Genomic DNA, 25,920 nt, shown 5'->3' on the forward strand with positions numbered 1-25,920 from the left:
TCCTGTCTGCTGGAATCGTTGCCAAAATCTTGAGCCGGCCGGTGTGGCCGAGCGGTTCTAGGTGCTTCAGTCTGGAACCGCGCGATCGCTACGGTCGCAGGTTCTAATCCTGCCTCGGGAATGGATGTGTGTGATGTCCGTAGGTTAGTTAGGTTGAAGTAGTCGTAAGTTCTAGGGGCTAATGACCTCAGATGTCCCATAGTGTTCAGAGCCATTTGAACCATAATCTTGAGATAACAGTTTATGGCACACGGAGGGCCCGTGCTGCGACTTGCTGTATTTGATCAGCCTCCAGTCACCCTAGTATTGTACCCCTCATAACATCAATATGTGTTCTTTGAGCCATTTTCAACACACAGTCACCATTAGCACGTCTGAAAATGTCTGCATACTTACTCGCTGCACCGTACTCTGACATGCACCAACACACCTCTGCGTATGTGGACTGCTGCCAGCGCCACCGTGCGACGACCGCTCGTCAAATGCACCGCATGGTCATGTCCCGAGGTGATTTAAACCCACAAACCGCCAACCAGAGCGTAGTTTCACCATGTATCAGCATTATCCTTAATTTATGAGCATGACTGTAGTTTCATAATTATTTAGTATGGGCACTAATATTGCTGTTGTGCGTCCATGCCAACACGTTATCATCGTTGTGATCATCATCATTGCCTCTAGACGATTGTTTTGGCAGCTGGTGCACTTATTCATCAGTGGGGGATATTGATTTGGGAATGATGGTGCTTGTGGTCTCCTCGTTCACAAGTTGTCTGACATGGCCCTCGAGCAAGACAGGCAGCACTTGGAATCATGTCCAACAAATTTCCATGAGTGGTGAGCGCCTTTGGGGCAGTCATAAACTAGGATGACTGCACAGTGGTTACAGTTTCTTGCGGAGCCAATGGCTTGACTCATCTTCGCCAACATCAGTGTGAAACGGGGTGCTACACACCGCTAAGTATATGTGTCCTGACCACTTATTTACGGCTATCTTGAGGTAAAATCTTTCCTAATCAGAATGAAACATAGCGTAGCCTGTGGCAGGAGATGTGGGACTGGTGGCAGAGAACTTACGGACGTGCCTCTCCTTCTCTGTGTCCCACGTGGCAGCACACGCCTCTGACGACGGTGGCGCAGTTCGCGTTCGCGGGCCTGCAGAACCTGACGGCCATCCTGCTGGCGCACAACCGCATCACCCGCGTCGAGGGCTACGCGTTCGCAGGGACCTCCAGCGTGCGCCTGCTGCTGCTCACCAACAACCCCATGCAGAAGGTAAGCGCCCTGCACGCAGCCACATGCATATCAAAACTATCCGACGCTTTACTTGCAACTTATTTGCTGGGGAAATCTCTCGTTATCAGCCCAGTCGTGGCGTACTGTTGTCGCAACGTTTCGATGAGTTTGCTACTCGTTATCTTCAGGCAAAGATGACGAACGTCGAAACGCCACGACTCGACTGGTAGAAGATTTCATCAGCGAAACTCCCCAAGAAAGCCTAATTTCCCTTTATTTTGTTTTCTGCACGCGGAAATTATACACCGCACTAAATGACCAGTTGACCCTACTGTAATAGTAAACGAAATGTCTGAGACAGCAATGTCATGCGTTTTCGGCATAACAAAGAGATGTCATCAATGTTAATGAAATTACGTTTCTTGTTATCATTGGTGTAAAACTACGCGAAGGTTTCAGTAGATGATTTCATCACCATTAGACAAAGTCACCATGATTTCGACAAGATGTGGTTCATGCAATACGGAGCTTGACACCATCGAAGCACGAGAGTATTTATTGTCCTGGAGGAGCTCTTTGGGGACCGCATTCCAGCTCTGGGGTACCTAGAGACCACTCCCATGGGCCTCGATTGGCCGTCATATCCTCCTTCTTGTGGGCCTATACTAAAGACAATGTGTACAGCAATAACCCTAAAATCATTAAGGAACTGAAAACAGCCATTCGGGAGGTCACCGACAGCTTCGATGTAGCGACACTTCAGCGGTTCATGGATATTTAGCTATTCGTCTGCACCATATCATCGCCAACGATGGCAGGCATATCGAACATGTCATAACATCGGTAGTGACGTTTACGTGTTGAATAAAGTGTGTACACGCCGTATTGTAAGTAATTTACGTTTTATTTCCACATAGTTCAATAATTGTCACCCTGTGCGTGGGCGGCACTAGCTCAAAAAGAAATGTATATTAAATCCGTTCTTTCTCGGAAATTATTCGGAATAGGGCATATGTCCATATGAAGGTTTTTACTTCAAATGAGCTTTCCTGTCATATCTCTGAATATTAACTATTCTTCATAACATTCACTTTTTGCTGGTTTTATTGATAAATAAGAAGTTGGTGTACCAAGTACCGGCAGAAGAACCCAATAATACCTTCAAGTGATTAATATGAAAGCATTATCTTCATCCAGAGTTGGCGATTTATAACTGGACTGCCCCTTGCTAAAAACTGACCGACCCGTAGGTTTTGGAGGATACCCCATAAGAGCAGCTGCAAAATAAAATATGTGTAGGTGCACTACTGTGAGACATTCGTGGATCAACGTAACTGCATTATACACACATCAAAAAAAAGTTTTGCATCACCTCGGTTCCTAGAGTTCCGGAACATGTACAGAAAATTGGAATAGAGATCAACATAAACATCATTTCCGCCTTTTTTATTGCTCATGAAAACCACACAATGCTTGTTGTTTCACCATACAACGAGACCTTCAGAGGTAGTGGTCCAGATTATTGTAGACACCAGTACCTCTCCCAATAATGCATGCCTGTATTTGTCGTGGTACACTATCTACAAGTTCAACAAGTCACTGTTATTCGAGATTGTCCCACTCCTCAACGGCGATTCGGTGTAGATATCTCAGAGTGGTTGGTGGGTCACGTCGTCCATAAACAGCCCTTTTCAAGCTATCCCAGGGATGTTCGATAGGGTTCATGTCTGGAGAACACGCTGGCCACTCTAGTCGAGCGATATCGTTATCCTTAAGGATGTCATTCACGAGATGTGAACGATGGGGGCGCGAATTCTCATCCATGAGACGAATGCCTTACCAATATACTGTCTATATGATTGCACCAGCGGTCGGAGGATGACATTCACGTATCGTATAGCTGTTACGGTGCCTTCCATGACCATCAGCGGCGTACGTTAGCCACACACAATGCCACGCCAAAACAGCAAGGAACCTTCACCTTGTTGCACTCGCTGGACAGTATGTTTAAGGCTTTCAGCCTGACCGGGTTGCCTCCAAACACGTCTCCGACGATTGTCTGGTTGAAGGCATATGCGACACTCGTCAGTGAAGAGAACGAGATGCCAATCCTGAGTGGTCCATTCGGCATGTTGTTGGGCGCATCTGTACCCCGCTGCATGGTGTCTTGGTCGCAAAGATGGACCTCGCGATGGACGTCCGGAGTGAAGTTGTGCATCATGCAGCGTGTTACGCATAGTTTGAGTCGTAACAGGACGACCTGTGGCTGAACGAAAAGCATTATTCAAGATGGTGGCGTTGCTGTCAGGGTTCCTCTGAGTCATAGTCCATAGGTAGCGGTCATCCAATGCAGCAGTAGCCCTTGGACGGCCTGATCCAGGCACGCCATTGACAGTTCCTGTCCCTCTGTATCTCCTCCATATGCGAACAACATCGCTTTGGTTCACTCCGAGACGCCTGGGCACTTCCCTTGTTTGGAGCCCTTCCTGGCACAAAGTAACAATGCGGACGCCATCGAATAACGGTATTGACCGTCTTGGCATGATTGAACTACAGACAACACGAGCCATGTACCTCCTTCCTGGTGGAATGACTTAAACTGATCGGCTGTCGGACCCCCTCCATCTAAGAGGTGCTGCTCTTGCATGGTTGTTTACATCTTTGGGCTGGTTTATTCACATCTCTGAACAGCCAAAGGGACTGTCTCTGTGATACAGTATCCACAGTCAACGTCTATCTTCAGGAGTTTTGTGAACTGGGATGATGCAAAACTTTTTTTTGATTTGTGTATTACCACGAGAAGACATATGATCAATTTCAGAAAGGGAAGTAGACTTCTTTCATCAAACGTCTCACTGGCTTGGTGGGGTCTTCCACAAATTTCGTATCTTTATCAAACTCTTCATCTTAGTGTGGCATTTGCACCCGGCATAAGCAGTTAGTTGTTGGATAATTTGCAATATCTCTCTTCCTCGGCAGGTTTCGTCCTCTGCAGCTAGCTTAGTTACCACGGACTATATTTTTTCCAACGCAGTAAATATAGGGGGACACAAAATCCGTTAATTGGCGGAATAAATGCATGAAATAACGTGGTGTTTTATTGAAAGGAAAGAAAGAAAGAAAAGGTTCAGATGTGACCAATAGATAGGCCGGCCGCGGTGCCCGTGCGGTTCTAGGCGCTTCAGTTCGGAACCGCGGGACTGCTACGGTCGCAGGTTCGAATCCTGCCTCGGGCATGGATGTGTGTGATGTCCTTAGGTTAGTTAGGTTTAAGTAGTTCTAAGTTCTAGGGGACTGATGACCTAAAATGTTAAGTCCCATAGTGCTCAGAGCCATTTGAACCATTTTTTTGACCAATAGATAGCGCTTCATGTGATGCAAAAGCAATAATTTGCATAATAACTGATTTTTAGCAAAGGCGATATTCGTTATGACAAATACTGAACACTTCGGTCGTCATTATTCAACAATGCTTGTAGCTGACGGGCAGTGTTGTGAACAGCATTGTACAGCGTATCAATAGGTGTGGTGAGAAACTGCTGTCGGATGTTGTCTTTTCGCATTCCTGATGAGATCGGATGATAGCGGTAGACTAGCGATTTCAGCTAACCACACAACCAGTAATAACACTTATTGAGATGTAGGAACCTCGGAGGTCAAGCGTGACGTTAGTGGCGGCTCAGTACGCGATCGTCACCAAACTATGTGCGCAAGAGATCATTCACACGCGTCGCAATATAGAGTGGAGCGCCATTCTGCATTAAAGCAATTGTTCATCAGCCAGGCTAGGGATGATGTGGCCAACGGCCTTACCGAAGTGGTAATACCGGTTCCCGTCAGATCACCGAAGTTAAGCGCTGTCGGACTTCCCTAGCACATGGATGGGTCACCTGTCTGGTGTGTCGAGTGCTGTTGGCAAGCGGGGTGCACTCAGCACTCGTGAGGCCAATTGAGGACCTGCTTGGTGAGAAGTAACGCCATCAGTCACGAATACCGACAACGGGCGGAAGAGCTGTCTGCTGATCACATGCCCCTCCATATCTGGTGACGTTTCAAGACTGAGCATGACACGGCCGCCAGACCGTTTCCTTTCTTTTTTTTTTTTTTAAATGGGTGCAGTTCCTCGAAGTAAAAGGTCCTTATCACGACTGATGTGGTAAATCTATACCTATCACGATTGAAATGGTATTCCACAGCGCACCGTGACTTTCTCGTCATGCAGTCGAGTTTCCGCAACTAGCTCAAATTCTGCAGTTTAGAATGTTCACAGACCCTCTGGATGCGAAATGGATTTTGTCGAACCACAACACGTTGGACAACCAATTGTTATCTTCTTCTGTTTTTTGAAGTGCCCACACCGCAAATGCTTTCCGCGTCACAAAATCGGTAGCTAACAGTTTATGATGATGCTGGATTTTGTATGGATAGCATTGGAGTGTACTTCTTAGTGCTCTCCAAACAGTGTTGTTGTTATGGTCTTCAGTTCTGAGACTGGTTTGATGCAGCTCTCCATGCTACTCTATCCTGTGCAAGGTTCTCCCAGTACCTACTGCAACCTACGTCCTTCTGAATCCGCTTAGTGTATTCATCTCTTGGTCTTCCTCTACGATTCTTACCCTCCTCGCTGGCCTCCAATAGTAAATTGGTCATCCCTTGATGCCTCAGAACATGTCCCACCAACCGATTCCTTCTTCTAGTCAAGTTGTGCCACAAACTCCTCTTCTCTCCAATTCTGTTCAATACCTCCTCATTAGTTATGTGATCTACCCATTTAATCTTCAGCATTCTTCTGTAGCACCACATTTCGAAAGCTTATATTCCCTTCCTGTCCAAACTATTTATCGTCCATGTTTCACTTCCATACATGGCTACACTCCATACAAATACTTTCAGAAACGACTTCCTGACACTTAAATCTATACTCGATATTAACAAATTTCTCATCTTCAGAAACGATTTCCTTGCCATTGCCAGTCTACATTTTATATCCTCTCTACTTCGACCATCATTAGTTATTTTGCTCATCAAATAGCAAAACTCCTTTACTACTTTAAGTCTCTCATTTCCTAATGTAATTCCCTCAGCATCACCCGACTTAATTAGAGTACATTTCAGTACGTGCAATACCGGTGCGATGTGCGATTTCACAAGCGTTGACTGCACCATGCGGAGATGAACCAGCTAAAGTCTCCATTTCTTCCAGAACTGTCCGAGCAGCAGTACCACTTGTGTCTGGATACCCACTACGGGAGTGATCGTCTAAACAACCCGTGGTTTCCATCTTCATGGTCATTTTCTTCACAGTGACATCACAAGACCTTTACTAGATCGAATACCCTTCTTTCGGCGGTAGGATCGTGAAGCTGTAGTAGCGGATTCTCCGTTCTCATAGGGAATCTTCACCAACAGTGGGTGTTCTGGTAAAGTCCACATGCTGCGATTGCTGTCTCACTACAGCTCGTTTTATACACGATTCTTAAGCGACGTCATTGAATCGTTGCTGTCCACAGCCACCTCATGACCGACTTTTGCACCCGTTTCAGATTAAAAAAAAAGAAAAAAAATGTCATTTTGTGTGTCAGGTTTTATTCCTCTGAATCGATTATTCCGTGAATTAGTGCATTTTCAAGTGTTGTCTGTTAACACTTGTCCCACTGTAGATTATTTACTGGTTTTCCAGCTGACTGCCGACCCAGCAAACCCTCTTCCCCTCAAGTTTTGGGCGTGGGAACGGACAAGGACGGAGTGAACTGCATTGCACCGACAGGAGGTGCACTAACTGTTATCTGTCGCAGGTAGAGACATCGGCGTTCTCCGGCATGACGAACGTGGAGCGCCTCATCTTCCCGTCGGGCATCCGCAACGTGGAGGTGGACGCCTTCAACGGGCTGGACACGGTGGGCGTGATCAAGATGGCGTTCATGGACCTGAAGTCGCTGCGCGCGCACACGTTCCGCGGCCTGAGCCACGTGCACGTGCTGTCCATCCAGGAGAGCGACCTGGGCGTCATCCGCGCCGGCTGCCTCGAGGGCCTGACGCACGTGGGCACGCTCAACGTCGTCAACAACAAGATCGACGCCGTGCAGCAGCTCGCCATCCGGCCGGCCAACCGCATCCGCGCGCTCCGCTTCCTCGGCAACCACCTGCTCGAGACGCCGCGACCCGGCGCGCTCATCATTCAGGTACGGCGCAGACGACGAGCCTGAAGTGTCTACTGCGACAAACTATCTGCCGTGTAGCTTTAGAAGGCGTACAGCCAAATTTTGTAGACTAAATTAAATGAAACTATAGGAAATGAATTTGCAATTGCTAATTATGTATAGTCCAGGAGGGTTAAGCCTAAAAATTAGAGAAATCGGAAATAATTTTACAAAATGTTTTATGTTTTAAGGGGGGTAGGACGTCAAACGGGCCGACTTTGAGCAGGAGAGGTATCACAGGACATTTTAATTTCCATTGTCTATACTTTTACAAATAAATCCATAAAACTTTGTCCAGCATCACCAGGAAGGATTCAGGATTCACACTCATTGCAGTGGAAGTTCGAAAACAAAACAAAATAAATTTTTTTACCTGTGAAATATCATCATTTTTTCACTGACTATTGGCTTCATTTGTTGTTATAGGTACACTTTTCCTCATAAGTTAGAGAGATTCTTCGATCAATTTTGCACAGCATACATACCATACTTACAGGCGTATGAAACTCTAGAATGTATTTAATTTATGAAAAACGAATCATCTGTAGTATTTTAAACTTCATGTTTAGAAAAAACACAAATTTTGTAGTTAATTACCTCAATTTTTAACACAGTTTTTAATAGATTTGAAAAATTCTAGAGTTTCATACACCTTTAAGTATGGTTTGTATGCTGTGCAAAATTCATGGAACCATCTCTCTTACTTATAAAGAAAAGTGTACCTATGGCAACAAATGCTGCCATTAGTAAGTGAAAAAAATGATGAAATTTCACACGTAAAAAAAATTACTTCGTTATGTTTTCGAACTTCCACTGCTGTGAGTGTGAATTTGGATCCTTCCTGGTCATGCTGACATAGTTTTATAAATTTATTTGTAAAAGTATAGACAGTGGAAATTAAAATGTCCTGTGGTGCCTCTCCTGCTCCAAGTCGGCCCGTTTGACGTCCTACCCCCCTTAATGGCGTCATTTGTGGCCCAGTATGACTATCCTAGGTATTCACCCTCAGCAGAGTTGTGGAAAAGTGGTGGGGGGCAAAAATGTACCCGAAAAAGGGGTATTTTTTCTGTTTTGTGATTATATCTCGTAAATGACTCACAATATCGAAAACATAGTGCAGTTAAAAATTGTAGGGCATGAACTTCTGCATTGAATGAGACCAACCGCATATTTTTTCGACCAACAGTCAATGCGTGTCCCAGTGATGAAAACAAATGGTAGTCGGAAGGGGCCAAGTTTGGTGAATACGGAGGATGGGGTAGCAGCTCCCAGTCAAGTGTTTTGATTGTATCCTGAACCAGTTTTGCTTTGTGTGCAGGTGCATTGTCGTGTGAAAAAATTACTTTGCCATTTCTTCTGGTCCATTCTGGTCTTTTTTCGATCAATGCACAGTTCAAATTTATCATTTGTTATCTGTAGCGATTAGTATTCACAGTTTCACCGGGTTTTAGAAGCTCATGATACACCACACCTTTCTAATCCAACCAAACACACAGCATTGTCCTCTCACCGAATCGATCTGGTTTTGCAGTCGATGTTGATGGTTGTCCCGGATTAACCCATGATTTTTCCCGTTTAGGATTCTTAAAATAAATCCATTTTTCATCGCCAGTAACAATTCTATGCAAAATGATTTTCTTTCATGTCTTTGAAGCAAAATTTGACAAATGGTTTTTCGGTTTTCCGTCTTTCATTCAATTCATGTGGCACCCATTTTCCACACTTTTGGATCTTTCCCATAGCTTTCAAACAGTAAGAAATTGCTTGTTGTACAACATTTATCATTGCTGCCATTTGTTTCTGACTCAAAGTATTATCTTCATCCAATATTCCTTGCAATTCGGCGTCTTCGAACTTTTTTGGTGGTCTTCCACGTTCTTCATTTCTTACATCAAAATCATTATTTATAAACCGTTGAAACCATCTTTTGCATGTTGCTTCTGATAGAGCATGATTACCATATGCCTCGACAAACATTCGATGCGACTCTTCAGCACTTTTTTTCAAATGAAAACAAAAAATTAATGCTTTCCGCAAATCATCACTTTCTGGTACAAAATTCGACATTGTTAACACGTTGAAAACATATGATGTTGTTTGTTCCATGACTTGATGTATACTAAATATCGTTGACAGATGTCATACCAACCAAACAAAAAAAAAATTAAGGCTCGTTGACAACAAATGTTCCCTATCGACACATTTGTATCTTAACGCTCATTTCATACCGGTACTCCTGGTACATGTTCATGGAAAACTTTCGTTTTAACCTCAGTTTTTTGGTAATATCGTTGAAACTAATCCATCTACCAATAAAGTGGTTCATACAAACGATATAGAGGAATAAATTCTGCGTTTGATGAGACCAAAAGTGAGATGGACCACAAGTTTCTGTACGGTTAAGTTTGTACTTTCTTTGCTATCCATGCAAGGTACTTCACATTTACAAATCTAGGTCTCTACATCAGTTTTGTGCAGAGAACTCAAAAATAGCATTATCATGAGTAAAGATTGAAAAAGAAATTAAAAAACTGTTCAAAGTCAGGGGTAAATTCCGTGACAAGAAATTTAAGGTCAACTTTGGCACAGCCTCCCTTGTTAATCTGCCTTTGTGTATATGTTCTGCCTGGCAAGCCAGTGTAATAATGACAAAAGTGTATCTTTTGTAATTCCTAAGGTAATCATCCAGAAAGTTAACTTAAAAAAATCAGAACCCTACATTTGACCAAATTTGGAGGCAAATATATTTATATAGGTCACCTCTGATTGTAATTTAAAATGCACCATTTGGAAGAGCAGCTTTTGCTGTACTAGAATACTGTGCATAATGTGAGTGTGCACTTACGAGGCGGCAGCATCCTGCGTCCGCCCACTGAGCGACACAGTTTATTGCTCTCTAGAGCGGACAAAAGGACAGGTGCGGCCCAGGTGAAAGCTTTTTCTGGCCGCGTCTCGCCAGTTCCCACCTTTGTTTCGAGGTGGACGCACGCCAAACGACGCAGTTCTTAACCCATAGAGAACGACACGCCACGCGGCGATAAGTGCCGGTGTTTCGCACGACTGCCATTGGAATGATGACACTGGAAATTTGTGCCGGACCGGACTTGAACACGGATTTACCGCTTTATGTAAGGGGTTTCCTTTAAACCGCTGTGGCTGGTGCAGGACCCACGGCCAGATCCCAAGTTCCGCATGTCGTCGTTCACGCTTCACAGCCTGTACTCGTACACACATTATGTAATTCCCGTAGAGGGGAAGACATTTTAATTTATTGTCGCTGCCTGGTATTGGCGAATAAATACGAAATAGTAGTGCCTGTGTTATTAGGAAATGCAATGCAATGCTCATTCTGACACGACTGCATGTCCGAAGAAACAGGCACTGCAAGCCATCAAGGAATACAGGAAATGTATTCGCAATTGCGAGTGTGAACCACCATCTGCTGTATATTGGAACGATGACAGTGAAAGTTTGCGCGTCGTAAGGAACATTGCATCGTACTACTTAGTAACACAGGCATTACTATTTCGTATTTATGCGTCAATATCGGGCCCCAGACCTTCGATAAATATGCCCTTCCTGGATGGGAACATACGAAACGAACGAGTGCAGTTTGTTACAGATGGACGACGACATACGAAATTTTGTGTCTGGCCGTGATTCGAGCACGGATAGCATAAGAGACTGAGGCAAACGCTTGCTTAAAGTGGGCAATCCGGGTTCAAGTCCCGGTCCGGCACAAATTTTCACTGTCGTCATTCCATTATACAGCCGACGGTGGTTCATATTCGCAATTAGCAATACATTTCCTATATTTCTATATGCCTGCTGTCCCTGCAGTGCATGCATATCCGAAGGAATATTGAATCGTACTCCTTAATAACACAGGTACTGCTATTTCGTAAATTAAACTAATTTTAATGTGTTCATTGACACTATAGATGATAATTAGAAGGTTTGCAACTATAATAGTGGCAACTATTTATTCACAATGTTGACTGGAATATTGTCCACGAAATTCTCAAGCTAGCAGGGGAAAACTACTGGTTGCGAAAATTTATCTACAACTTGTGCAGAAACCACTCTGCAGGTCAAAGTGTTATGGAGGGAAATCAATAGCTGAGAAGGGATGAAGCAACATTGTATCCCCTCGCTAATATTATTTAGTCTGTACACTGGACAAGCTGTACAGGAAACCAACAAGTAGTTTGGAATGGGAATTGAAGTTCAGTTGAAATATGGAATTTTTGTTGTTTGCCAGTGAGACTGTAATTCTATCAAAGTAGTTTAGAGCTTGAAAGAGCAGTTTGAACGAAATGTTTACTGTTTTGAGAAGAGATGAACAGCAACAACAACAGAAGAAGGGTAATGGAATGTAGTCAAATTAGGAAACACTAGTAGAATTTTACTAAGAAATGAGAAACTAAAAGCATACATTATATGTCCGAAAGGATAGATACCGCTTTGATCCTGCAGCCACTATATATCAAGAAGCAAAAGAGTTACAGAAGACAAAAGCTGCCAGTGGGCATTAATTTATATCAGTGGGCGCTTCAGTGAAGAGGCACACCAAGCTCGAACTTTTACGGATTCGGCGACACGCCGCGGGTATCAAGGCTAATGATTAGGGGGCGCTACATCAGTAATGTGTGGTATAAGTTAAGGAAATTGGGTCTGACGGGAGGCGTGCTAGGGTATTTAATGAAATTACAATTATAAAAAAAATTAAATAGTTACCTTTTTTAAATTTGCTTTTAGTTAATTTGCCTTTCTTTCTTTCTGTACGTACGAACTTTGTTGTTAAACCTCTTCTTTACGTGTGGTAATAAAAATTCATTTAGACAGAATTAAGTACATTTAAAATTACGTGAATTCATATTAACTGATTAAGAATATTTAGTTGAGAATTAAATCCTTTACATAATTCGGCCTTGGCACACATTTTCGAAATGCAGTGGTTTTTTTTTAACTATTTACTGAATTCTTTCCCGGTGTTAGCTATGGAACACAAGACTGTCTCTATTAGCAGAAAATGGTTAAATATTGCCAAGCCGACGTTTAATTATCATTGATAAAACACACTTCACTATACATTTAAGTTATTTGAAAGAACCAACAAATTGTTAAATTTCAACGTTAACTATCCGCCTATGAATGCACAAATGTGAAACTAGTAATAAATTCCGTCAGTCTCTGGATCGCTGTAAAAGAAAAACATTTACTTAATTCACTGCTAATTTTTATCTGCTCCCGATTTCCGGGTTTGGTTAATTTTCCTTAGCGGAACAATTTTTTTAATGTGCCACCGCTGCAAATCGTTCGGTCGCGTCACAGCCCAGCAACACCGCTAAAAATGCTGAAAATTCTTTAAAGAAATATTATAGATGACATGGGCAAGCTAATTTACATTAGTAATACACACTTTTGATAAATTATAATGTATTTAGACCACAACAATAATTCAACTTACATTAGTTTGTAATTTCTCCTCTAATGGCGGCTAAATCTAGATACAGACAAAAGAAGTCTACCCATTCATAAAATGCTACGTCACAGGTTCCTCTCACTTTCAGCTCTCCAGGAAGACGACAAAGAATACACACTACGTGGTGCTTTTTATACTACTGCTGACCATTAACATCTCTTTGTAATCTTACAACACTATTTTCCTCTGTGGCTGAATTTTACATTTTTGTTATCGCAGATATTGACACATTTCGCAATTACATTATGAGTATAGAAATATTACAATCACAAATACATCGAGAATATTACTACAGAAAATATTACAATAATAACTAATGTCCTTTACACAAAATTAAATAATATTTTTTGTTAAATAATTACAGTATATAAAAATTGCTTCATAGCGGCGTATATAGTACAATCAAATTTTAGTTTATTAATAGTGTGAGTGTTGCCAGGGAACGTTACAGGTAGTCCGTGCGATGGTGGTGACCAGTGGGTCCGGATGACGTAGTGGTCAACGCAAATGGCTAGTAAGCAGAGGACATGAGCTTGGTCCCAGTCCGGCACAAATTATGAGGCTGCTGTCCCACTGCTTAGCTGAGTGGCAAAGTGCTTGCCTATCATTTTGCGGGCCCGGGTTCGATTCCTGGCTGGTTTTCTTCCCCACGTAGACTGGGTGTTGTGTTTCTATCATCTCATTATCACGCGCAAGTCGCCCAATGTGGCTTCACCTGAAATAAGACTTGCATTGCACGCGGCGGCCGAACTTCCCCGCCAACACGCCACACGATCATTTCATTTCATTTTTTTTCTTGGCCCTGCTTTTTTTTGGTTGCCCTATTAATATAAACCGGTGCCCACTGGCAGCTGATGTCTTTAATTCCTTTGTGTTTTGACACTAACAGCAGTCCATGAGTTTTTGTGTCTGTGCAGCAAAATAGCGAATTACTGCCTAAGTAGAGAACTACACTGGCAATAGTAAGAAAAGTGATCCTAAACGAATTTTGCTAGCAGAAGATTTAAGGGTTTGGAAGTCTTTTATGAAGGTATTTATATAGAATGTAGCCTTGGACGGAAGTGGAATATGAAGGATAAGCTGTTCAGTCAAGAAGAAAAAGAAGTGCTCTGAACGCTGCGTACTTAACGACGACTCCCTATCCAGAGGCGACGTCCAGAATCGTGTAAGTTCGCAACACTACGCTGCCTAACCGTTCACTAACTATAAAATCTCCTGAGATTTCAGAAGGCGACTCATATTTTGGAAACCACGGAATATTCTCCTCTCTACAGATTCTTCCGAACGCCGAACAACCTCGGCACAACACCGGCCAGCCACCACTCTATTGTGCTTGAGCGCTCGGGTGGCCCTACCGTCCGTCGTGGGCTACTTCCTGTGTTAAGCAGCCAGGATCTCAAACTGGTCATTTCCTGTCACTCCACCTGTATTAAGCTGGACCAACACACCTGTCCGGAGTTTTCCATCCATGGCCTGAGTTACGCCTGCCGTTTCGTTTCCACTGGCGTTCCAACCTCTACTAGCACCAGCAGTCATTCATTACGCCATTTGATAATAAAGACAATCCATCACATTTCATTCAATAAACGTTAACAACTATTTACAAAGTGTGCATAACAATGTCAGTCTTCTTTAAATATTCGTTTATACGATGTACAACCTATCAAATGGCACCTAATACCGATTGTAAATCACGGCAAAGTATGTAGATGAGTCTTTGTAAGGTGCGAAATTATAGCCACCTAACATATTGATATCCTTATACCTTGAATTTTAATTGACTCTTTAACCATCATTTTATTTCCGTCAATGCTTCTTACAAGGGAACCTCCCCATCGCACCCCCCTCAGATTGAGTTATAAGTTGGCACAGTGGATAGGCCTTGAAAAACTGAACACAGATCAATCGAGAAAACAGGAAGAAGTTTTGTGGAACTATGAAAAAATAAGCAAAATATACAAACTGAGTAGTCCATGCGCAACATAAGCAACATCAAGAAGAAGGTGAGCTGAGGAGCGCCGTGGTCCCGGGGTTAGCTTGAGCAGCTGCGGAACGAGAGGTCCTTGGTTCAAGTCTCCCCTCGAGTGAGAAGTTTACTTTCTTCATTTTCGCAAAGTTATTATCTGTCCGTTCGTTCATTGACGTCTCTGTTCACTGTAATAAGTATAGTGTCTGTATTTTGCGACCGCACCGCAAAACCGTGCGATTAGTAGACGAAAGGACGTGCCTCTCCAATGGCAACCGAAAACATTTGATCGCAAGGTCATAGGTCAACCGATTCCTCCACAGGAAAACACGTCTGATATATTCGATACGACACTGGTGACGGCATGTGCAACCCAGGAATATGTTGTCGACCCACCTAACTTGTACACTTGGCGAATGGGTAAAAAGGTTCTTCTACCTTGCCCGATTTAGGTTTTACTTTGGATGTGATAATCACTCCCGAAAAAGTGATCGCATCGGACGGACGAACGGACAGATAGTAATTGTCTGAAAATAAAAAATTAAAATTTTCTCTGGAGGTAAGGCTTGAACCAAGGACCTCTTGTTCCGCAGCTGCTCACCCTAACCAAGGGACCATGGCGCTCCTCAGCTCGCACTTTCCTTGATGCTGCCTACGTTGCGCGTGGACTACTCAGTTAGTATATTTTGCTTATTTTTTCATACTTCCACACAACTTCTTCTTGTTTTCTCGATTGATCTGTGTTCAGTTTTTCAAGGCCTATCCACTGTGCCAACTTATAACTAAATCTGAGGGGGGTGCGATGGGGAGGTTCCCTTGTTAGATGTATATATTGAACAGTAGGGCCAAAAAGTTTATCCCTGTCTTACGCACATTTTAATCCGAGTTCTTCGTTCCAGATCTTCGACCCTTAGTGTTCCTTCTTGGTCCTTGTAAATATTGAATATTACCCGTCTTTCCCTATAGCTTACCCCAATTTTCTCAGGATTTCGAACATCTACCAGCATTTGAGATTGCCGAACGATTTTTCCAGTTCGACAAATCTATAACCGTGTCTTGATTTTCCTTTAGACTTGTTTCCATTACCAACTGCAACGTCAGAATTGCCTCTTTCGTGCGTTTGCCTTTTCTAAAGACAAACTGATCGTTGACTAACACTTCCTCAATTTTCTTTTCCGTTATTCTGTATATTCTTCTTGTCAGCCACTTGAATGCATGAGCTGTTATGATGATCGTGTGAAAAATCTCGCACATGTCGGCCGTTGCAATCGGAATATTGTTTCTAAGAAAATCACGTGACATATCGCCAGACTCATACATTCTACACACCACCGTGAATAATTGTTTTGGTGCCACTTTATCCAATGATACAAGAAATTCTAATGGAATGTTATCTATACGTTCTTTATTATTCGACTTTAAGTCTTTCAAAGCTCTTCTAAATTTGGATTCTAAAACTGGATCCCCTATCTCTTCTATATCGAGTCCTGTTTCTTCTTCCGTCACGGCATCACGGCATCATCTTCCCGTTTATAGAGGCCTTCAATGCACTCTTTCCTCCCATCCGCTCCCTCTTCTGCATTTAACAGTGGAATTGCCATTGCACTGATAATGTTACCACCCTTGCTTTTAATTTCACCGATGACTGTCCGACGTTTCTATATTCTCAGACCTTCCGACAATCAGTTCTTTTTCGATCCCTTCACGTTTTTCTGCAGCCATTTCCCCGCAACTTCTCTGCACTTCCCATTTATTTCATTATAGAGTGACTTGTATTTCTGTGTTTCTGATTTTTCGTGAACATTTTTGTACTTCATTCTTTCATCGATCAATTGTAACATTTCTTCTGTTACCCATGGTTCCTTCGAAGTTATCTTCTTTGCACCTATAACTTTCTTTCCAACTTCCGTGACGGTCCTTTCTGAAGTGTCCATTCCTCTTTAGCTCAGATGGCTACTGACGTATTCATTATCGCATTATTTATAGCTGTAGAGTACTTCAAGCGTACCAGTTTTATTCCTTAGTGCTTTCGTATCAGGCATATTTGCGCATTCGTTCCTCCTGACTAATCCTATAAACTTCAGCCTACTCTTCACCAATTGTACATTGTGATCTGAGTTCATATCTGCTCCTGGGTACACCTTACAATCCGATATCTGACTTCGGAATCTCTGCAAACCACGATGTAGTGTAACTGAAATTTTTCCTATATCCCGGCCTTTTCGTGGGTACTACCTCCTCTTGTAGTTCTTGAAGTCACGCCATTACTAGCTGAAGTTATTTGCGGAACTGAATTATGCTACCTGCTCTCTCGTTACTAGTAGAAAGCCACCGAGCGAGGTGGCGCAGTGGTTAGCACACTGGACTCGCATTCGGGAGGACGACGGTTCAATCCCGTCTCCAGCCATCCTGATTTAGGTTTTCCGTGATTTCCCTAAATCGTTTCAGGCAAATGCCGGGATGGTTCCTTTGAAAGGGCACGGCCGATTTCCTTCCCAATCCTTCCCTAACCCGAGCTTGCGATCCGTCTCTAATGACCTCGTTGTCGACGGGACGTTAAACACTAACCACCACTAGTAGAAAGCCCGTATTCTCACACAACCGTTTCTTCTGCTCCTTCCCCTGCAACCAAATTCCAGTTGCCCATGACTAGTATATTTTCATCTTCCTTTACGTACTAAATTAGCCTTTCAGTATCCGCATATACCTTCTCCATCTGTTCACCTTCGATCTGCAGCGTCGGCATGTATGCATGAACTATTGTTATGGGTGTTGGTTTGCTGTCGAATCTGGTAAGAACAATCTTATCATTGAACGGTTCACAGAATCGCGCACTCTGTGCTACCTACCTGTTCATAACGAGTCCTACTCCTGTTATAGCATTCTCTTCTTCTGTTGATATTGCTTTATAATCATCTGACCAGAAATCCTTGTCTTCTTTCCATTTTACTTCACTGACCCTCACAAAATCTAGACTGAGCTTTTGCATTTAAATTTTCAACCTCTGGCAGCAATACAGGCCTGATGACGACGGAGCGTGATGTGAGTGATGTCATCAGTATCACGCTGAGGCAATAACGCCCACTCTTCCTGCAGAGCTACCCGCAAGGCTTGAAGAGTGGTTGGTGTATGCAGACGCGACGCAACCTCTCTCCCTAGCGCTTCCCAGACGTTCTCCATGGGATTCAAACCGGGAGAGCGAGCAGGCCACGTCATGCATGCAGTGTCTTCCATTTCCAAGAAAACATCAACCACCCGTGCTCTATGTGGTCGAGCATTGTCGTCCATCAACGCGAAGTCGAGACCGACAGAACCTCGCAACAACCGCACTTAAGATCACGTCGCAGTTAAATCTCGCCGTTTCACCCGTACAATTTCACGAAGAGGTGACCGAGTGGTCAATATAATCCCTGCCCACATAATTAAGGATTCTCCTCGATATCGGTATCTTTCCATGTTCCCTCAATATGCGATTGTGTCAACAATCACTCTCCAGACCAAAACGAACGTTGGTACTGTTTGACCGACCAGGTGGCATGTTGACGATTCTACTCAAGACGTTGCCTTCCGTGAAAAAGTACACTTATAGAAGCCTTCTGCCGAAGCCTTCTCTACACCGTTTGTCTCAATGCAACGAGGCCAGTAAATCCTGTGAGGTCAGATTTCTTTTCCTTTTTTTCACTTGCCGCCCTGATTTTACGACCCACCACCTAATTGCTTAAGGTGTGTCTATATTGACCACTTAGCCGCTGCGATCGGTATATGGGCGCTGATATGGCTGAACCTCCAGGCCAGTTCCCGCATCCGATCGCACCGTCGCCCGTGTCCCGCGACATGGAGGCGGGTCATAGTTGATGATGTTTTGTTTTTGTGTCTTTTATTTTGTTTTCTTTTACTTGGTTATCTTTGTTTGGTATTTATCTTTCTTTTCTTTTCTTTATGGCAGCTTTCCCAAACCGTTTAGCAAAAATTTACATGAAGTTTAAATTTTGAAAAAGAAATACAAAAATATGGTTTAGAATGAAGAAGAGGGAAGAAGATAGGAAAGGAAGAGGTTTATAGTCCCTCCACCCTGGGGAAATGAGGATGAAAGCCTTGGAATTAGTCGTCAAGGTGTTGATCCTCAGTCTCCAATCCTTTGCTTGCTTTAAGATCTATGCTAATCTAATTTCTATGCTAATTACTGAAGCTGTTACTAAGATAATTACGCTATTAACAGGTTTAAAGTGCCGTGTTTACCTGTGGCAATTGCGACGGTGCGCCGACACTGTTTACATTTCTTCATGTTGAGCTACAGTTATGTGTAATCTATTGTGATATCTGTACATTATGGTTAGACTAATGCATTTCTGTCGGTCTTCTTTCTGTCTCGGTTTTCATCCTCCTCACTATGGCATCTATGTAGGTGCTGCATCTAGGTTTGTCGCCTGTACGGTTTCTCGCGCCTGTACTCTTTATGGCATTCATCTGAGATTTTTTCTGTCAGTACGTTTAGTTCGTCACGTAATTCTGGTGTTCTGATTGCATCGTATATGTGCCGTTCAGTTTGTAAGTGTTGTATTCCTGGTGTGTTCCTGTGTTGTCTGTGCCGGCCTGAGTGGCCGAGCGGTTCTAAGCGCTACAGTCTGGAACCGCGCGACCGCTACGGTCGCAGGTTCGACTCCTGCCTCGGTTATGGATGTGTGTGGTGTCCTTAGGTTCGTTAGGTTTAAGTAGTTCTAAGTTCTAGGGAACTGATGACCACGGAAGTTAAGTCCCATAGTGCTCAGAACCATTTTTTGTGTTGTCTGTATTTCCCGCAGAATAGGATTGTGTGTTCGGGGGCTCCCATACCTCCGCATGTACATGTAGATGTGTCTCTTAGACTCACGCGGTTCACGTGCGTGGGATGAGGTCCCTGACCAGTCAAGAAATGCACCATGCCGCGGCTAGGATCGGCATGTTTCATTCTTAACCTTTCCGTGATATACGGAAAAAATGTATGTACTCTCCATCCCTTATCACTTGTGCCCCATTATTCTTGCCATGTATCGATTTTACATTGTTTGAGGTCCCGAGGTCAGATTCCAATTGACGTGCAGTACTAACGCGGAATCGTCGTGCCCTAACGGCCATATAATGGTTCTCTCTTTTTGATATCACACGTGGGCGGCCCTGCCCTGATCTTCGGGATACTACACAACTGGCCATTAAAACTGCTACACCAAAAAGATGACGTGCTGCAGACGCGAAATTTGACCGACAGGAAGAAGACGCTGTGATACGCAAATGAATAGCTTCTCAGAGCATTCACACAAGATTGGAACCGGTGGCGACACGTACAACGTGCTGACATGAGGAAAGTTTCCAACCGATTTCTCATACACAAAGAGCAGTTGACCGGCGGTGCCTGGTGAAACGTTGTTGTGATGCCTCGTGTACGGAGGAGAAATGCGTACCAACACGTTTCTGACTGATAAAGGTCGAATTGTAGCCTATCGCGATTGCGGGTTGTCGTATCGCGACATTGCTGCTCGCGTTGGTCAAGATCCAATGACTGTTAGCAGAATATGGAATCGGTGGGTTCAGGAGGGTAATACGGGACGCCGTGCTGGATCCCAACGGCCTCGTATGACGAGCAGTCGAGATGACAGGCATCTTATCCGCATGGCTGTAACGGATCGTGCAGCCACGTCTCGATCCCTGAGTCAACTGATGAGGACAACAACCATCTGCACGAACAGTTGGACGATGTTTGCAGCAGCATGTACTATCATCTCGGAGACCATGGCCGCGGTTACCCTTGACGCTGCATCACAGACAGCAGCCTGCGATGGTGTACTCAACGACGAACCTGGGTGCACGAATGGCAAAACGTCATTTTTTGGGATGAATCCAGGTTCTGTTTAGAGCATCATGATGGTCGCATCCGTGTTTGGCGAGATCACGGTGAATGCACATTGGAAGCGTGTATTCGTCATCGCTATTCTGGCGTATCACCCGGCGTGTTGTGCCATTGGTTAGACGTCTGGGTCACCTCTTGTTCGCATTGAAGGCACTTTGAACAGTGGACGTTACATTTCAGATGTGTTACGACCCGTGGCTCTATCCTTCATTCGATCCCTGCGAAACCCTACATTACAGCAGGATAATGCACGACCGTATTTTGCAGGTCCTGTACGGGCCTTTCTGGATAAAGAAAATGTTCGGCTGCTGCCCTGGCCAGCACATTCTCCAGATTTCTCAACAATTGAAAACGTCTGGTCAATGGTGGCCGAGGAACTGACTCGTCTCAATACGCCAGTCACTACTTTTGATGAACTGTGGTATCGTGTTGAAGCTGCATGGGCAGCTGTACCTGTACACGCCGTCCAAGCTCTGTTTGGCTCAATGCCCAGGCGTATCAAGGCCGTTATTACGGCCAGAGGTGGTTGTTCTGGGTACTGATTTCCCAGTATCTATGCACCCAAATTGCGTGAAAATGTAATTACATGATAGTTCTAGTACAATATATTTGTCCAATGAATACTCGTTTAGCATCTGCATTTCTTCTTGGTGTAGCAAATTTAATGGCCAGTAGTGTATTTCGGTCTCTATAAATTGTAGCCACAGAAATAACAGAACGTTTCGCATTAAATCTTCGGGCCACATCAGTTTATGATCGCCCTGCTTCCATCGTTCTTATGGCCCGTAATCGTTGACGTGATTTTTCATTAATCGGAATGCCGTATTCCGTACAGAAGACGACTGTACGGATACCTGTTGACACTTTGTATGATTTTATCGTGAATTAGACACTAGCAGTTTGTTGCTTTAATTTTTGACACGAGTATGTTCCTCAGTTCTGGATGTCAAATGTTTTCAATATATCAAATATTTCCTACACCGACTTGTTTGCGTGTGTTCTGGCAGGGCGTGGACACGATGGCTGTGCACGGCAACCACTTCCCGTGCGACTGCCACGTCCACACACTGCTGGAGAGCGCGCTGGCCAACGGCAGCGCCGAGTTCCGCGCGCGCAACTTCTGCATCTCGCCGCTCGAGATGAACGGCAAGCCCATCGCCGAGCTGGACCTGGAGGCTATCGGTCGCTGCCAGGAGCAAGTGACGCGCGGCAACCTGGAGGCGCCGCTTGGAGCCGGCGCCGCGACGCCCCCGCGCCGGCTCACGTTGCTGCTCGCCGCCGCCGCCGCCGCCGCCTCCCGCCTCGGCAGCTGAAGGCCCCGACTCACATCTCGAGCGGCGATCACCCCTCCGCCACACTGCCACCAGCTGTATACTACATCCCAAACCTACCAACACTGCTATACACCGTCAAAAACATCACTTCTTGTTTACCATTATCTTCCAAATTCTTTCATTCCCAATATTTCATAGACCTTTACGTCAACTCTAGAACATCTAAACACTTTCAAATTCTTACGTCCCCTTGGAACATTCAACGGACGTTTTTCCGAGAGCTAAAGACCTGATGTTAGGATCAAGTATACTCTAGTAAGCTTCGTTGTCATCAATTCTGACGCGACAGAAAGATAAAAAAATCGAGGTTATATATTTCGAATGAGGCACAGTGAGACTTTAGTACCGTGAAATGTTAGTATGCATTGTTGCGTTTGGTGAAGCGACGTTACTATAAATGATTAAGGCCTAGCAGATAACATTTACCCTCGTTATAGTAAGATGTTACAAATTTGTGCAGTGGTCTGTTATTACCTCTAAATTCTAATCATTCAAGGATATCTGTAACACGTAACAGGGTGGACTGTTTATAAAGTAAAACTTCTTGACTGACGAAGGAACCTCATAGAATGGACCCCAACGAATAGCTTCGGACTTATAGAATTTGAAAATCACTGACCAACATCAGTTTCTTCAAGCAGTAAAACATGCTTTTAAAAAACGCTCTTAAGAATCGTCAACTATGAAAATTTCCAATAGCTGTTAAGAAAAAAATTTGGAGTTGTTTAACAGAGCTGTTCGCTTCTTCATGTGTAACTGTCTAGTCTTGTAAGCGGGATGTTTGTCGTTCAATTCCCGTGATGCGTAATATTTAACTTTTCACTTTTATTTGGATCGTATATTTATTATCAAATCGAAATTTGAGTTAACAAATATTGAATAGCAAGTCATTTAATAAAAATAATATTTCATTTTTAATTTTTAATTATAGCATAATGTTATCATTTACAATAAATTAAAATTTGGTATAAAAGATGTAAATGTCTTATTTGTTATGAATACTCGATTTAGCATTCAATTTACAATTGAAAATAAAAGTTATTCTTTTTATTAGGCGACTATGGTTCTATATTTGTTTATTAAAATTTCGATTTGGTAATAAATATAGAATCCAAAAGCAAAATAAGAGAACGTATAACAAGAGTCGAAATCAGCAACCTCACGGTTGCGTGCTTGACGTAATACCCACACAGTTACAAGTGGATATGATAGTTACGAAGTTTGCTGTCCCTAACACTGCTCACAAAAAAAGTCAAAATTTCTTTTTCTTGGTGTTTTTGAACAGTGCGTTGTACTGCTACAGCTGATTTGCGGTCACGTATCTGCAAATCACGTAAGTATGAGGTAAATTTTAAACTGCTAGTTCGTAAGCCCTCCTGCATAGATACAAATCCATATTGACAGTACTCCAGAGTCAAAGTTGTCCATAATATCATGTGTTCGATTTCTCCCTAACAATCTGTATACGGTAATATTAATTTGTTCTTTTTCTGTCTTAAGTGCACTGTAATTTCACTGAGTGCTACACCTGGTGTGTTCGGTTTTCATCGAAAAGCTTCAGCGGTAGCTATGTAACTGATGAATATATTTTACTTCTTATAGATTAAAAACAATTTTTACTTATCAATTTTTCCGCCTCTAATAATCAAAAAGTAGAAACGTTTTATGTGTGAAACATTTGCTGACGGAAAATAGTTTGTCCATAGAAGCAAAATGCATTTGTTGTAACGCTCTCCTGCACTTCGGTACACTGAAGACAGAAGAAAGTGATAATAAACAACTACGGAACATGGACACCCGAACATATGGTCTGTTTTCACTTTTTGTATGGAAAATAACTTTTTTGTGGTGCAATAACATGCCTATGTTGACGTTCTCCGAAGATAACAGCATGGTTCGTATGCAAAACTACCTTCTCTAAAATCCCTAAACGAAAATTTCTGCTCACCTCAGGATAACGAATATGTGAAAATAATACTTGAAGTATTCATAATTTCAATATAAACTCAAAGGAAGGGTGACATAATAGCTTACATTTACGTACAGTTGACGGCAGTTTATGTCGAAAGGCTTCATACTTTTTACAGTGTTTCAGGTAGGAAGTAAAGTTAAGGTTGCTAAATGTGTGCAACTCATGTTTTAATTCTCCAGCTCCCAAACGTCGAGGCTAAATTCTTCCTCAAAGGAACTATCTGGCAACAGCATGACGTGTCGGACCACAACAGTCACTGCAGTTTCTGTTACCGGAATGGAATTGTTTGAATTGTAGAACTGTGCTGGAGCCATTTCTTGTGGGTTGCTGGCGACGGAATCTCTGTTTATGTTATGTGTGTGAAGACTGAGAAACCCCAAAACTACTGTGCCAAAAATCTCACACGCTTTTTTATTTGGTGCCTGTAGCAAACTGGAAGGTACGAAATAATCTGAAAAACAAACAATATTTGTTATTTTTCTCATGACGAAATGTATTTGGCTGAAATATGAACGGTACCTTAGATCAAACTCATAAGCTCTGTTTGGATTTGTTTATCGGAATTGTTCAGGTTTAAAGAGAGAAAGTGTAATTTTCATACTGTTACAACAACTGCAGTCAGCATGCAACCGCTGAACCATGAGAGCTTAGCAAACATACACGAAGAATACTCAGAATGAATGTGTCTGATTCATTTTACAAACATTTTTAATTGCGAAGAAGATGATGATGTGCACCCACTGTTTTCCTTTATATTTAATGCACTTTGTGACACCTATTCGTTGAAATTACGCATGAAATTTTCAAGGCATGGAAAATAATATGGGCTTGATATTCATAGCAGGTGAAAGAATAACAATACACTTCCTATATGTGTTTAACTAAGAATAGTATGTGAATATTAACAGACAGTTTTGTGTTAGTGATGTACAGTCTCAAAAAACTAAAGTGCTTTTCTTTCAGCTGGAGTACTTTACATTGAGGAAGCGTTGTTTTAAGGAAATAAGGTTTTATCATCAGATGTTATTCCACGAGTAATTGTTCCAGTTTTTCAGAACTCTTCTAAAGTCTCTTCCTTACATGAAACAATACATACTACCTTTACTTATTGCTTTGCGCAGCATCTGAGGGAATCTGTAAATGTGTCGTGAGACTGTCTGTGGCTAAAAACTGATGCTTTTGTATTCCGTCTCTGTGACACAATGAACCAATTAAACGACAAGTGGTAGTGAGTGTCTCTGCATACATGGACGCAGAATCCCAAGTAAAAAAATGAAACATAAGATAAGACTAACAACATGAAGTCATTTAATAAATGAACATCAGTCTCGTTTGATTTTTGGTAGAAAATGAATTTCATATCCCAGTGCTGATATATTTATTGTATAAGTGATGAAAAGTATACTAAATGTTAATAATGAATGTTGCTGAATGTTACTATACTACCCACGTTCAAGACGTTAGTAGCTCTTCTATAGGTCAAGAAACTACGCTTTAAGTGGGCGGTCGACATATTCGCAGAACCTGTAACAAATCTTTCAAAAGTGTGGTAAGTGCATCGTCAAATGGCCTAAATATATTGAAGCTGATATTTCCTACGCAGTTGCGTATAGCCACTGGTTTAATTAGCAAGCAAATAGTATAAAAATAATATCGGGCACTCACCGCAAAGTTGTATCTTCACACTGCACGTCTGGATGTAATTTAATGTGTTGGTCAATGTTCAGTGTGGAACGGCGGACACCGAAACATTTAGAAGACTCTGTAGTGGATGGAAATGCATGACTTACTTGTAATCAACGAAATGAATTTTTAACTTCTCCTTGCGAGTAATCAGGCCAAT

At 42.8% G+C, this 25,920-nt stretch overlaps 1 protein-coding gene across 1 annotated transcript in view; it reads left to right on the forward strand.

Annotated features, from left to right (window-relative positions):
• LOC126199291 (insulin-like growth factor-binding protein complex acid labile subunit) overlaps positions 1-25,413 on the forward strand; it is a 600,038-nt gene extending 574,625 nt beyond the window's left edge. The window contains exons 5-7 of the mRNA XM_049936114.1: positions 1,114-1,275; positions 7,032-7,418; positions 21,779-25,413. Of these exons, the coding sequence (XP_049792071.1) occupies positions 1,114-1,275; positions 7,032-7,418; positions 21,779-22,084 (855 nt within the window). The 3' untranslated portion in view covers positions 22,085-25,413. The remainder of the gene's footprint in view (positions 1-1,113; positions 1,276-7,031; positions 7,419-21,778) is intronic.
• The last annotated feature ends 507 nt before the right edge of the window (positions 25,414-25,920 follow it).

This window comes from Schistocerca nitens, chromosome 8 (genome assembly GCF_023898315.1).
Source record: "Schistocerca nitens isolate TAMUIC-IGC-003100 chromosome 8, iqSchNite1.1, whole genome shotgun sequence".
Classification (NCBI taxonomy): Eukaryota; Metazoa; Arthropoda; class Insecta; order Orthoptera; family Acrididae; genus Schistocerca; species Schistocerca nitens.